At 42.1% G+C, this 15,314-nt stretch overlaps 1 protein-coding gene across 7 annotated transcripts in view; it reads left to right on the forward strand.

The window, feature by feature from the left end:
- Nucleotides 1-6,628: 6,628 nt before the first annotated feature.
- Nucleotides 6,629-15,314, forward strand: part of Upp2 (uridine phosphorylase 2) — a 44,641-nt gene continuing 35,955 nt past the window's right edge. For 2 of the 7 annotated variants that reach the window (XM_029474488.1, XM_029474493.1), the window contains exons 1-2: nucleotides 6,629-6,721; nucleotides 14,053-14,117. In XM_029474488.1, coding sequence (XP_029330348.1) covers nucleotides 14,056-14,117 — 62 coding nt within the window. In that variant the 5' untranslated portion in view covers nucleotides 6,629-6,721; nucleotides 14,053-14,055. Of the gene's footprint in view, nucleotides 6,722-13,838; nucleotides 14,118-15,314 lie in introns of those variants that run through there. The other 5 variants (XM_029474491.1, XM_029474490.1, XM_029474489.1 and 2 more) reach the window with 4 other exon arrangements.

A 15,314-nucleotide genomic window follows, 5' to 3' on the forward strand; every position in this document is an offset into this window, starting at 1 on the left:
GGGTTTTTATACAAGAAAAAGGAATGAATTAAGTCTGTTTTTTTTTAAAGGAGAGGAGAGGGAAGTTGCACAAAAAGTTCTAGTTGTTTAGCCTCAATTTGTTATAAGCATATTTTATACCATTTCAAAACAATATCTTAAAGACATTTGATTTAAAGTATTTTTCAAGTAAAACTTATAAGAAAAAAAAATCTACAGTGCTGTGCCTGCATTCTGTTGTGAAGTTTCTTTACAGGGCTGTCACTCTACACATGGGTACAGACGGGGCTCAAGAGTGATCAGGAAAGTTACAGATAGTTGCATCCCGTAAATTAAATCCTACACTATAGCAGAGATGTGTGAGATGTTTGTTCTGGAATAAGATGCTCATCCATGCTAAAGCCTCCTCACATCAATTCTTTAGTGGCCAACAAAGATAGCACCAGTGTTCAGTGAATGACGAGAGTCGAGGACGAGAGTCGAGGCTATGTTCAAGAAAACCTTGTATCTCAAATCACATTTTATACTGAATGGGTTTCTTTTCCCCAGCACAACGTCGGTTTAAAAGTTGCCTAACTATTCTTTTGCAGTGTTGTTTTTGCTTATGAAGCATAACGCACATAGCAGCACGGCTCACCAAGTCACTTGGGTATGCATTTTAGCAAACACAGGTGTGCAGAGCAGAGGCTCACGGGAGTTTGCTTAAGGGACTGAAAAAACATCAGGTGACACCATCCGCTATGAAGATCAATCAATTCTATGAACTGATGTTACCCTAACCCAGAGTTCAGACTTGAGTCAAGTCTTCACTTTCTATTTCAGGGGCTGCAGGATGGACACACTCACTTTTTCCTGGAAGGAGGCGGTGGTGGATTATGAAAGCCCCTTATTAAGCTAAGTCCTATTCTTGGATATTGTGTAGCTAGAGTGGCTTAAACATTCCAATAATGAGTCTTGAGATATAAAGAAAACTCATGGGCAAGTATTGGTCAAAAAATAGTTTGCAGGGAGTCTCTAGAGTCAATTGTCATGGGTGCCCATAGAATGGCAGTTGATAGCACTGCATTGTGTTAAAATTCTCAGGTACTAGCAGTGCAAAACAGGTGTTGCATGGGAGAGGTCCCCAGCCTTTGGCAAAAGCAAATGCAAAGTCAGTGTCCAGGACCATGTCACAAGCCAATGTGTCCTAGATCCTCATGAAGGAAGCAGAGACTCTTACAAAAATTACAGCTAAAACCAGGAAGCAATCCCCAGTGGAGTGGGGTATGGGGGCTGGGGGTGGGACACAAGAGAAAAGTGAGAACAAGCAAGAATAAGGTAATTAAATGGTCTGAGACAAGTTAGGGATTATCTAAGTTTAAAGTTATAGACAGAGGGACTTCCGGTAAGATGGGGGACTAGAAACCATATCATAGTGAGGCTGGTAACAGGCCAAGAATTAACGGAACAAGAATATTTTACCACTCCATCCACTACTTTGCTAGCCCATGAATCGATCTGGTCAACACCCCAGACCGTGAGACCATCAGACCCACTGACTTTTTCCACCATCGGACTGGACCTGCTGCTGTGATTCTAAATACAACCATTAGCTGCCTTCACTACAGTGCAGTTCTCCTCTGACCCAACCAGTCAACCTAGGCTAAAAGACTCCAGCTAGGACATCTACAAAATCAGGGCAGTAGAAGTTTCATAGAAGGGGTTCCTAGTGCTACCAGGGTCACCGTCAGTACAAGGCAAAGCTTTGGGAACTAAGCCAACTTGATCTACATAGTAACCTCCGACTGGAGATACATAACCAGGTCCTATTTCAAAACCAACCTAAACCAGAGTCAAACTCAGTGTTAGAGCTTTGATGTGCAGTCATCTCTTGATTCTCATGGATCCAAGGTTTTGTCACTCTCCCGTGGCTCTATCAGGAGGCAGCAGGAACAACATGTGGGCTTGAAAGGGAAGTACTCTTCAAGAATATGTGCGGACACCAGCCCCCTCCTCTCTCTTTCCTTCCTCGCTGCCACAAGGTGAATGGTTTTGTCTGATTCCCACCATGTGTGCCTCTTACAGATACAGAGAAACACAGCCATGTGACTATGGATGAAAACCTCCACAGTGTGAGCCAAAATAAATATTTTCCCTTAAGCCATTTCTCGTGGGTATTTTGACACTGTGGTGGAGTGCTGACTAATTCAAAGTGCAAGGGCAGGAACACCTGGCACTGTCTTATTTTTTCCCCATTTTCTTGATGAAATTGGTGACATAATCAGAAAGGGCAGGGCAGGACAGCTGTTTATGAGGAGAGGGTTCTGTAGGACACTGTGAAATGAAGCAGAATAAGGCATGGCTAATCACCAAGAGCACAGCTGAGAGTTGGCGCAGTTAGGTTAATCACAGCTAGGAAATGAGTGGACAGTCCAGGTAATCTCCTCAGCTTGCAGCAAAGTGGCAAATAGAATGCGCTAGATAAGATACTAACAGGGCAGGCTGAAGCAACCTAGTAGATATCTACTGCAAACACCAGAAGACTCCTGGAGAGACAGCAAGCTACGGTGCCTCTGTGTGAGCTGAAGAAAGGGGAAGTCAGAATGAGAAGATAGATGCTTCATCCCACAGACAAAAATTGAGGGGAATCTTTGAAGATCCATAAAGGAAGCCAGGCAACACTGGGTAACAGCAAAAACAAAGTCATAGGGCACAGAGCAACAAGCCAAATGCATCCTCAGCCTCCCAGTCCTTCCCTAGGGGAAGGGAGCTCGGAAGCTAATTTCAGTAGGTAAGGCAGATGAAAGCCAGCAGTCCTGCCCTCTGGATAAGCCCACAGACCTCTTTGGCCTCAAATCTAGTTGTGGGCTTTGGTGTTAGAGCAAAGCTTCTGGCAGACAGATTAGGCACAGAGAGAAATCCATTTTGACACAGCAGGTGACCTGGAGAAGCCTTGCTGGGCTCCATAGTAAGAGAGAATCTGTGGTAAAAATTGAGCAACTCCAGAGGCTGGGCGATGCATAAGTCGGAGAGCCTTATCCTGCTGTATCCCACAAGTGAGGGAAGGCTTGGAGAGACAATGTAGAGAGCCAGGGGCTTTGGATAGTGATAAGCTCAAGGGTGACCAGTCTGGATCAGTCTGGGCAGTACATGATAAGAGCTACATCCATCTTGTCTGAGAATAGCTCTCCGAAGTTGAGAATAAACCTGGAGTTTGATAACTCTTGAGGCCAGGAGGGAGATTTTTTTTTTTTTTGTCTATCTGCCTTCCAATGCACTCTTAAGCCCAAAGACTCTGATGTAGAGATTAGTATCACCTCAGGCAGGTACTAATGCCCACAAGGTCTGGACAGTATGAAGGTAGGTCCTCTGGCTGTGCAGGTCTTAGTGATATTCATCCCCAACACACTGGGAGACACCCCATCAGCTAACCATTGGCCATCCCATCCAGAATGACATGGACAGTAACAGGAGGGTGGGAGAGTCTGTCCAGATGCAGATGGCAAAGCTAACTGTGGTCAGATGAGGCTCCTGATAATACAAAGGGAGAAACCAACAGCTGGGAGGGCAGCCATGGCAGGCACAGACAGACTCCTCCTCAACTCAAACTAAGGGATTAACAAGGCTCCCCGACTCCATGAGCATCTCTGGGAGCCTCCAACTCCTAAGGACACAAAGGAACTGCTCCAATACTTCATTTTCTCTTCTTCATTAGAGTTTTTGTGATTTTACTGTTCTCATTCATATGTTCATCTAATGTGTTTACACACTTTCTTACTTGTTTCAGGCAATGTGGTTTTTTTCCTTTCTCTCTCTCTCTCTCTCTCTCTCTCTCTCTCCCTCTCTCTCTCCCTCTCCCTCTCCCTCTCCCTCTCCCCGCCCCCTCTCTGTCCTGTGTTTTGTTTTTACCTCTGATACGTTATTAGTATTATTATCTTATCTTACTGGCTTTATAAAAATCCACATTTTTAAATTTTACTCCTGACATTTAAAAATTCTGTTTTTGAACTTTTTCAGTATTGTAAAATCTTCCCTTTCTCCTTATTTCTTTCCTTTTGTTCTTCCTCTTCAAATAGTATTATCTACTTCCGTTCTTCTTTTCTTTTTATCAATTTAGCCTTGTTTCTCCTTTTAAAAATTTCCTCCTGTCTTGTCTCATTTCTGTATCTCATACATTCACTGTTTCCAAACATACCCTAAATAAACCTCTCTGTATAGATAGATAGATAGATAGATAGATAGATAGATAGATAGACAGATAGGTAGTCATAACCAAGGCTGGCCTTGAACCTGACTTCTTATGCTTCCACTTCTCAAGTGTTAGGATTAAAACCTGTGCGGTTACAACTAGCATCAGTTATTTTTGAATGCATCACATGAAGATGAAAGATGGAGTTTTTGTTATTATGTCACAGGGACTTACTCTGTAGTCTAGTCTTTGCCATCCTGGTATTCACTGAGGAGATTAGGGTGACCTCAAACTCATAGATTCACTTGCCTCTGCCTCCTGAGTACTAGGACTAAATGTGTGTGCCATCACACCCAGCCCAAAGGTAGTATTTAAAAAAATCAGCCTGTGTATAGTTAATTGAATAAATTCTTAAAACACATTGACAGAAAATGCTTAAAAGTACAGAACAAAATACACGCCCAACAAAAGATTAGTGCCCAACATATACCAAGAATTACAAATGAGTAGGACAAAGATGAAAAGTTAAAAGACAAACAGACTATGAGTGGGTAAATCACAGAAGAAGGAACACAACTACATATTAAACATTCATAATAATATTTAACCCAGGGCTGGAGAGATGACTTGGCTGTTAAAGAGCACTGACTGCTCTTCCAGGGGTCCTGAGTTCAATTCCTAGAAACCACATGGTGGCTCACAACCATCTGTAATGGGATCTGATGCCCTCTTCAGGTGTGTCAGAAGACAGTGACAGCATACCCACATACAGAGTATTCATGGACATAAGTAAACAAATAAATCTTAAAAAATTTAACCTTAGTAAGAGTTAAGGAAATATAGAATATACTCTATACAACACTCACATTGGCAAGACAATTATGTAGCTTATAATACCAGATTTAGTGGTAAGAATATGGAGAATAGAAAATCATGCATGCATGATTTGCAATGATGTAACTTGGTGAATCGTTGTATAGGGTAGTGTCATAATATCTAATTCAAACTGATTACATATCAACCTATGACCAAGTGTTCTAGCGAAACTCATGTAAACACATGAAGATGTATATATATACATATATATGTATATATATATGTATATATATATATATTCATTCATGCATTTAATTGTAAATATGCATGTTTGCAGGAAAACCTCAATGCAGCACAAAAGAACAAATTGTAGAACATATGTATGTATACACACACACACACACACACACAGCATCTCTAGCTCAAAAATGTGAAGTCTGAGTTGCTCCAAAGTCTGTAACTTTTGGACCATTGCCATGTCAGTTCACAGACGATACATTGTATATCTGACTTCTGGTGGTTCGGTGTATACATGCTTTGGTTCATGTGTAAATTACTTTAAATGTTGAATAAAGGTATTTTCAGGCTAGGTGTATGTGAAACATCAATCAACTTCGTGTCTGTGCTTGGGACCCACACCTATGATAGCTCATTATTCATACATACAGACTAAGAACCTGAAAGAAATTCAAGTTCTGAAGCATTTCTCCTACCTAGACTTTGGGATAAAAGGCACTCAATGTGTAGCATGATGTAAATGTATATATAGTATATAGTCGCACCTGTCATGTTTTATGAGATGTTATAGTTAAATGTCCACAGATATCTTAAACCTCCTTGTGTAGTTATAAGTAAATACTAAGAAGCAATTTTCTTTTTTTTTAACTTTCGAAACAAAGAACCACTTTATTTTTTTTGATTTTTAATATTTTTATTACATATTTTCCTAGAAGCAATTTTCAATCCCCTCTCATATGGTTGCCAACAAAAATCCTTCCTTTCGACAGATACCGATTAAGAGTCTATCTCCTTTTGTTTAAATATTTTGTGGCTGGACCTTTTCAATGTGCAGAGCACACACAGGAACACCAGTAACTACAGAAGGGACAGAAAACAAAAAGCAAACCAAGGTGAAGTGCTAAAAGTCAGCAGTGAAAATCAGGCTATAACTAGACAAACCACTGACAGAAACAGAAGCCCAGCTGTGGTTGGGTAACAAAGGGCTCTACCTCCTTAGGAAAGAATTAATGTTTAGCCAACATGTTGTAGTCACTGGTGTTGAGGGAACGCCATAAAACACGGTATTCTCAAACCCAAATTAGAATCAATTGGCTTTGGAATGTCATACCCCCACAGTGTTAGTGGCACTGAGCAGTAACAACACAAATCTAAATTGTATGTTTGAGGTTACTTCAGCCTTGGGTCCGAAGGAAACTGGCCCCCTCTCCTTGACGAGTGTGGTTAACTGGCTTACAGACTCACAGGTTCCTTCCCAGCAAGGCTGACTGCCCAGTACACTGAATGTTCCTGTATGCATCGCTGAAAAAACAAACACAGGCTCGGGTCAATGGAAAGGTGAGGACAGCCAGCAAGCTGGTGAGGAGGTCAGAGAAACACCTCAGGCTGTGTGTCTCTAACTCACCTTTCTGTGTCCTGCGGAGGAGAACAGAACAAGCCCCAGGTGGTATGTCGAACCAGGCGTGCCTTTTGACAGAAAGTCTTCGGGAAGTTGTGCTCTTGACATGACCTAAACATCAGGTGATTAAATTTTAAATTGAAGGTCTAGTTAAAATCTGGCAGTAAGCTGATTTTGAAGTCAGCCCTCTAACCAGCCCTTCTTTTTAGTGAGACGGTGCCCATGGAACTCATATCCACCGTAGCCCAGCCATGGCTTCTTTTTCCGTAAATGAGCTGAATAAATTCTTATGACTCCCAGGATACAAGGTTGAAGAGGTTAACCCAAAATTCAGATCCTACTTTACCTTGAAGACCCTGAGCAAATTCCTGTCTTTTGCGGTGTCCTTGGCCTCTTGGCCTTGACAGGTTGTACAGGTGTTACTGGTTAAGTGGGTGGGGCTTCTGTGAGTTTGCAGTATTATAGGAACTCTGATCTCCATCACCTCGTTCAGCGCTCTGAGCTTTAACTTCCTAACTGGAAGCTAGGGAAATAATAACAGTCATTCACTGGGTTCTTACCAGGCTTAAATGTGGTGTGGCACAGGAACTGCCTTGCCCTGGTTCAGCCCAGGGGGATCTGATCAGGCACCGATGGGACACATTCTTCTTTCTATTTCATCTTCTCTCCTTCGTCCTTCAGATTTCCATTCTAGATTGAATGTGGTTATTATTTTTGAAAGTGGTTATTTTGAGCTTAGTGAAAAGCTTAAAAATTTGATCCCCTACTGCTATTGATTTAAAATACCATGCTTGTTTCAGGAAGATAAACTTTTTCTTTTTTCTTTTCTCTTCCTTCCTTCCTTCCTTCCTTCCTTCCTTCCTTCCTTCCTTCCTTCCTTCCTTCCTTCCTTCTCTCTCTATCTCTCTCTCTCTCTCTCTCTCTCTCTCTTTCTTTTTAAATTTTGTCTGATATTCTGTGCCTCATACTTCCTTTCTCAGGAAGTGAGAACAGAGCAATCCTAAAAATGAAAACCCATTATATTTGGGAGTCCAGCATTTCTAGTCTTAAATAATTCTGTTAACCATGTCATATGGGGCTATGGCGTCACTGGCTTTTGACTTTTCTATTGACTTTCTGTGGTACGGTGTTTGCATTAAAGCCATCCATTAGAGCATAGGAATTTTAAAATATATATATTTATTTTTATATTCTGTGCATGAGAACCCGAGTGTGTGTGGGGTTGTGTCCACAGAGGCCACCTGAGGGTGTCAGATCCTCTGGACCTGTAATTATAGGTTGTGAGTTACCATGTGGAAACTGGGTACTGAATCTGGGTCTTCTTCAAAAGCAACAAGTGTTCTTAACTGCTGAGCCATCTCTCCAGTCCTGAGCACAGGATATTTCAAGTTTAGCCACAATGTATACTCATATTCCCAGTAAGAAAAGCCAGAGTGTAAATAACACCCTTTTCATTTGGATGCTGCTGGAAGAACAAGCTTTTCCTCTCACTTCTCAGCTCCAAGGGGAATAGACTGTATTTTTCATCGCTCTGACCACAGTATCTGATATAAATAACTCAAGAAAGGAAGCATTTATTGTGCTCAGTTTCCATGAATCATGGCAGGAAAAGCAAAGGCACCAGCTCCATTCATGATGATGAAGCCATGCTGCAGAGGAGGCTCAGAATGGCCCATGGAGCACAAAGCAAATCTAGAGAGGGGCGAGGGGTAGGTAGGCTGTGTAACTATATAACCTACAAAGGTCCATCTGAGTGATCTGCTTCTCCAGCTAGGCCTCCCCTACCGAGCGTTTCAAGTCATCACTTCCTACAGAAAGCCGCACCAGTTGGAGACTGACCATTTATACCATGAGTCTGAAAAGCACCTTTTAGATTCCAAACAGAATATCCCTTCCCTACTCTTCAAAGGCTCATGGTCATCCCATAATATAAAAAGCACTTAAACACAGCTTTAGGAGCCCTGCCCCAAACTTGGCAGTTTCAAGGCTGTTTAAATGTCAAAGTTCGATTTTTCATCTGAGGCTCAAGGCCAACCCTATGTCTGTAAACCTGTGTAAAATAGAAAAAGAGAAGGTGTATTTTCCTACATTCCTATTCTAAAATGAAGAAACAGGAAAATTGTAAGGAAAGGTGGGACCAACGCAAGACCAAGGCCTAAAAAGGAAAATGTTAATTCCTGTAGCTTCTCTGTCTATCATGCTGGGAATGTGATGACGTCATGTGAGCACCAATAAGCTTGAATGGCTCTATAGTCTTGCTGCTTGCAGTCTGCATGCCTTGTCTCCACTCAGTCTCTAGAGATTGCTAACTAGAAACTAGAAAGAACTCAGAATGATCAAGAAAATTGACCCATGCAGCGGGAAGTCAAAAGGGATCCCACCTTCTAGTTTGAAGGAGAGCAAACAGAAGAAGCACAAGACATCCTGTTACACTCCAAGGGATGACCTTCCAGGGAGAGGGAGCAGCATACATCCAAGCAGGCATACCTCAGCCTGGGAGCCTAAGTCCTAAAGGGCTAAAAATTACACAGAATTATTCATAGTACAACCCCTTATTCAGCCCCAAATTTCTCTATTTGTTTCTTTTGTATCACAGTGATCACAATGCCTGACCAAAATAACTAATGGGACAAAGATTTGTATAGGCTCATCGTTTCAAAGAATTTCCATGTCATGTTGGGAAAAAAAAATCATTGGTGGGCTCCTTCCACCTGGCTCTGGAGGGGTTTCAATGCAGGGAGAAGTTCTCTACTGAGCTCAGCCATGTTTAGCATATTCAGGAAACACACCACTGACCCCTAAGGCAGCAATTCTCAACCCTTGGGTTGTGATCCCTTTAGGGATTGAATGACCCTGAAGTGGAAGTTTCTGGTTGTCATGTGATGCAGACTCACGTGGTGTTTTGGTGAGGCAAGACCCTTGGGAGGGCATATGATGTTTGGAGAGATTATAGACAGGACTCAACAGACAGTGACAGAACACTTGCATAACTAGCCTTACAACACTTTGTTGGTCTTGAGAGAGTCATGGCAGAGAACTCCTGGCATCCTGGTCCTGGCCATTGCTGTTGACTTGTGCCAATTCGGCAGAGGCCTGGTGATTTCTGCTGGATTGTGCCACTGATGCTGATGTGCGTTTGGTATCCTGACTCTACTGAGCTGGGCTGCTGGTATCCTGATAAATGGGGATTGGAATCTCCCCCAAAGAACTACTTCTAAACAGGTCCATATCCCCTTGTCTTATTTACCATCTTTTCTCCCCTATCTTTGGACTAGAAGGGAGTGGACATGTTTAAGAACCCTTATTAAAAGTAGGTTTTAAAAAAATCTAAGCCTACATATAACCCTTTCACATGGGTCACATATCAGACATCCTACATATCAGATATTTACATTATGATTCATAACAGTAATAAAGCTACAGTTATGAAGTAGCAACAAAAGTAATTTTATGGTTGTGGGTCATCACAACATGAGGAACTATATTAAAGGGTTGTAGCATTAGGAAGGTTGAGAACCAGTACATTAAGGCTAGCCAGCCTAACTGTCTCTCAGAACCCATAAACTACATGCAAGGAGTCCCAGAAACCTCACAAAAAACTGCAGACAATGTTTGACTTGCCACCTGACAAAAGAACCAAAGAATCACAAAAGAGCCTTCTTCCTGATTGCCAAAAAGTCAAGGAAATTCCTTCATACCCACACCACTCTGTGGGGTCACCTTGAAGAGGAGTAGTGGGCAGAGGGAAGCCAGATATGCTGAGAATTTCTCTTAAAGAAAGTGAGCAGGAAGTTTATAGCCACTGCTCCCTGCTCTGACTCCCAGGAGGGTGGGAAATAGTGAGGAAGCCTAGATGGGTAATAGAAAATAAGGCATCTTTGGGATACTTTGCACAAAGCACCTGTGAAAGGCATTATTAAAGGAGTTAGGTGCCTATTCATCAAGTGTGACTGTTACAAGTGCATTACACTCAGTGAGACCTTGTTGGGGCATTCAGTTTTTGAAATTTGATTTTCAAAAGAGGCCACCAGTGCCACTCCGTTGCAAATATTTGGCCATGGAAACCACGTAGCACTACTAATAGGGCTTCTGGAGTTTCCAAAGCAAAATAAAGTTTACCATTTCACTGCAATTCATCTACAATAAAAAGGAGAGAGCCGGGGATGGATTAGGAAAGAAAGACCAAAAGATCAAGAAAGCCGACCACTAGACACAAGAGCTGCTGCCGATATAGTCACCACAAGTACTTTGACATAAGGAAGACAAGCTTGAGAAAGGTGGAAACTTGGGTCTTCTCTGTCCGTAGATAACATATTTCCAAAAGAAATAAGAGAAGTAAGAACTGTCTTACTCGTGCCTTTATCTGCAGCACTTCCTAGACTTCTTGGGCATAGTATGTGCTCAGTTAATATTACTGAAGGAAGGCAAACTTATAAATAAACTATGCAACACCAGAGTGGATACACTAAGATGTTTCTAGAGTTCCTGTAAGCTAGTCACAGTCCAGTAGGGGAATCTGGTTTGAAAGAGGAAGTTCCCATTGTAGCCCCATGCCTGCCCTTAACTACTCATCCTGAAGAAGGAAAACGGGACTGGGGTGTGGTACTTCACTATTATGCAGGACATGTGTAGAAGTTCATTCATACCTGTCAGGGATGTTGTTCCTAGAACAGAGATAATTTGCTGAAGGTTACCATATACCTGCACAACCAGGTCGGGTGCCTTAAGGGAAAATATCCTGAGAATCATGTCTCAGGGCAGATGAAACTTACTACTAAAAGAGATAAGGTGGGCATTATTGAGTATGAATATTGAAAGTGCTAAGACATTTGGTTTTTAAAAATTCCAGCATGCTAAAAGAAAAACAAAAGCCACTAGAGTTGTTTTGTTGCAAATACCTAGAAATTAGCACTAACATTAAACTAACATGGAGCTTGAAAAGCAAACCCCTCTTTAGAGCTACAGAACACTGCTGTAGGAGGTGGGTAGGCAGGATTTTAACCCCACATGTCTAAGTCTTCTGGACTCAGTAGAAACCGCAGCCATAGAGGAGAAACCTAAAGTCACCAGGCTGAACATTAGGGGTTTGGAGGCAGAACTAAGCTAGGGATAAAATAGTCCAGGTGGGGAGGAGCCTCAGGGGCTGGCACAGTGGAGGAAGGCTGGAAGGCTTGCTTCACTGTAGCTCTGACACCACAGAGCAAGACTCTGGTGGAGCTAAGGCAGGGCCTTCCTGATCCCTGCTCTAAGGAGTCACAGCCCATGTTTGCAAACACCCAGGGGCTGGGCCCGAGTTAACCTTTGACATGCTCTCCCAAAACAAAACTTTCCCCCATTCCTATTAGGTCTTCAGGAACAGCTCACTGTAAGAGTGTGAATTAGTCTTTAGAAGACTGAAATCAGGAGAGAATGATTTCAGATTCCTTACAAGACATCACCTGATACTGGCCTTTCATAGACCCTCCAAGTCTATCTAAACTTCCCTTACATCATGACTACTGGTCTTAATGCCCAGGGCAGGAAAAAGTTGTTTTATGGAGTACATACACTTCAGCTTGTTCTCTCGGACATTATTAGTGACCGGGGGATCATTGGTTGACAGAATCTGTATTGGAGATAGACATGTTAATTACCCTAATTTTCTCACTGAGATAATTAATTACATAATAACTAATTAGCTAGCACTTTCAACCTGTCAGGAGCAGCCGTAAATGCCTGATGTAATTTGGTGGTCTTCCTCTTTATCTTCTAAAGATAAATGGAGACATATGGCATATATACAACCAACTAAAGGGCCGATAACAGCCAGTGTCAATGTTGTCAGTGACTGTTGGGAAAGAGCAGTGGGTAGACCAGCTTGCAGTGCCAAGAGCCTTGAGAGGTACATATAATTATAAGCTACAGACAGGAGCCAAGGTCCCAAATTTGAAGACAACTCTCCTGCTTGGAGTTATTTTGCTTTGTACCTATCATTACCTTTTCTAAGGTAACTTTCATAATGGTTCTTGGATAATTTGGGTAAAATTATAAATGCCAGATGGGCAGTGTCAGGGGTTAGGCTACCTTGGTTATTCCCCAACATGCATTCACCTTCCCATTCTAAAAACTTTGCCAGCTGGCTACGATGAACCAAAAGAAGCCAAAGCCACGGTTTTCAGCAGAAAGTGTGGTAACCTATACTCGAAGTTAAGATCCATGGTATTTGCTCCTTGGCTGTAATGCACGTTCTTAAACAGAAAGCCACACACATCAGGAAGTGCCACCATACACCCGCTGCTATTTGACACTTCAGAATATTTTAACTTCGGATTTGCTTAAAATCCATGATACCAATGTTCTCAAAGCTCTGCTCCATATGGAATGTCAGCAGACTCCCATAGGAACAATGAGAGGGAGGATCATGATGAGGTAGGTTTCCTTACTCCAGAATGAAATACGCTGGACAACACAGAGAATCCATAATTTTTCTCCCCCATTTCTTCCCTCGCTCCCCCCTTCCTTTTTTCCTACCTTCTTTCCTTCCTTCTTTATTTCTGAGGCAGGGATTGCTTTATTCCCATATATGTTGTAGAACTCTGTAAACCAGGCTGCACTCAAACTTCCAGCAAGTCTCCTATCCTGACTCCTAAGTTCTAGAATAACAGCCCTGCACAACCCCACAGGCTACTAATTAACAGATTTCTTTTTATAAAAATACCATATTTTCTGAAAATATGCAGCTATAACTCTATTCTACCTGGACTGACACCCCGAGACATGGTTCTGTGGATGCTAGAGTCAACCTAGTACTTGGTTAATTGAGGAGGCCTCAGAAAACCAGCCTTGTTTAAACATCAGACCTTCTGTATGAGTTCAAATGGGCAAAGTTCAGATAAAGGAACCTTTCTGAGGTCTTGACATTGGATGCTCTCCTAACTAGCAATCACAAAGAACACAAACAAATTGGCAAGTAGTGGAGCAGGCTGGGAAAACGAAACATTTGAGAACTGAAAGTCCTCATGAGTGCTGGGCACATTTTTGACGAGGTTAGCATAGAAGCTGAAAGCAGGCCTGCACTCATGTACAGTTGTCTCAAAGCAAATAAGGCTGGGAGGTCACACCTGCCCTACATTGGGATCAAGGTCACATGCCCTGGACAGGTGCTGGGATCAAAGTTAACAAGCTAACCAACCTGGGCAAAGAGAAATGATGCCACACCTTCCAAAGGAGCTTATCTTTTGGGGGAATGATTCTCTACAAGTTGGCCTGAGTATAAAAAGCCATCCAGGGACAGTGTACTGACATTGTCAGAGGAGTTCAAAATACTCAGGGAAGATTTTAGAGGAAATTTCAGAAGGAAACCTAAGTTTGAAGGGAAGGTGGTATTCTGACTTGAAGCTGCATCGCTGTGATTAGCTCTGTAATTTAACAGCAGGCTCTAATATTGCTTTTTCCTGCTATCTGCCCACTGCAGAGTATGGCTTCCATTTTGCCTGCTTCTAATAGATCCATGAGACCTGACAAGAATACATATGAGAGGTGAGTAATTTTAATCTTCATTGTTTCAGTCAGACGAGTGTCCCTTGGATTTTATTTTAAATTTTTGTATTTCAATACTGTTCATAATACAAATCCACAGAAAAAAAGAGCACTGAAAATTTTTCATTCTTTGATTTTTATGGAGTTGGCAAGTTGGTTCATGTAAGAACACAGAGCAGAGGCTGGTAGATAAAAGTGCTTGATGAGCAAGCCTGACCACGTGTTCACTCCTCAGAACCAAGAGAAAGGTGGAAGGAGGGGACAGACTCCACAAAACAGTCCTCAGACCTCCACACGTGCATCCTGGCATGTCCACCTCCACACAACTTTATAAGAGAACATGATAAAAAAAACCACACATAGTAATAATAAAGAAAAAAGGGAGAAAAGACAAAGAAAGTAGGTCAAAAGAACTTACAAAAACCATGAGAATTTTAATCAAGCCACAGGAGCAAATAAATTCAAAGTACAGCCTGGAATTCACTGTGGAGTTCAGTGCTTAATTCCAGGACCATGGTCTGTACCTGAGAAATAATGAAAGGGCCCCGGGGTGCCTACGGCACGTTAATATGTGTTGAGTGTGTTATGGGGTAATTTCATATGTTTTGTGATGGACGGACTTGACATAGAATCGACTTCTGAAATACCCTGGATGTTATTCATCTCAAAGGTAGACATAAATCTACCCAAGCTGCCTACAAATTAAACTCTAATTTCAGCCTCCGGTTAACAGAACATAATAGAGCATTAGTCTTCACGAGGCTTAAGGAATTTTTATAAATTCCCTCTGATTCCCTGAGAATTGTGGGAAATGTCTTGCCATGACGTCAGCATACAGGCAGTGCTCCACTTCCAGGCTCAAACAGACCACTCCAGCCAACTTCTTTCCTTCAAGGAAGCCAAGGAGAGATGGAGAAATATGCATACTAAGGCAAAGGAAAATGGAAAAACCTCCCAGCTAGCACCCTTTTTTTTTTTTGGTGACAAATATTTAGAACACTGGTTAGGAAAAAGAATAAAAGTAGGCTTTAAAAAAGGCATGGAGAGATGGCTCAGCAGTTGTTGGGTTGGTTGGTTGTTGGGTTGGTTGGTTGTTGGGTTGGTTGGTTGTTGGATTGGTTGGTTGTTGGGTTGGTTGGTTGTTGGGTTGGTTGGTTGTTGGGTTGGTTGGTTGTTGGGTTGGTTGGTTGTTGGGTT

This window comes from Mus caroli, chromosome 2 (assembly GCF_900094665.2).
Source record: "Mus caroli chromosome 2, CAROLI_EIJ_v1.1, whole genome shotgun sequence".
Lineage (NCBI taxonomy): Eukaryota > Metazoa > Chordata > Mammalia > Rodentia > Muridae > Mus > Mus caroli.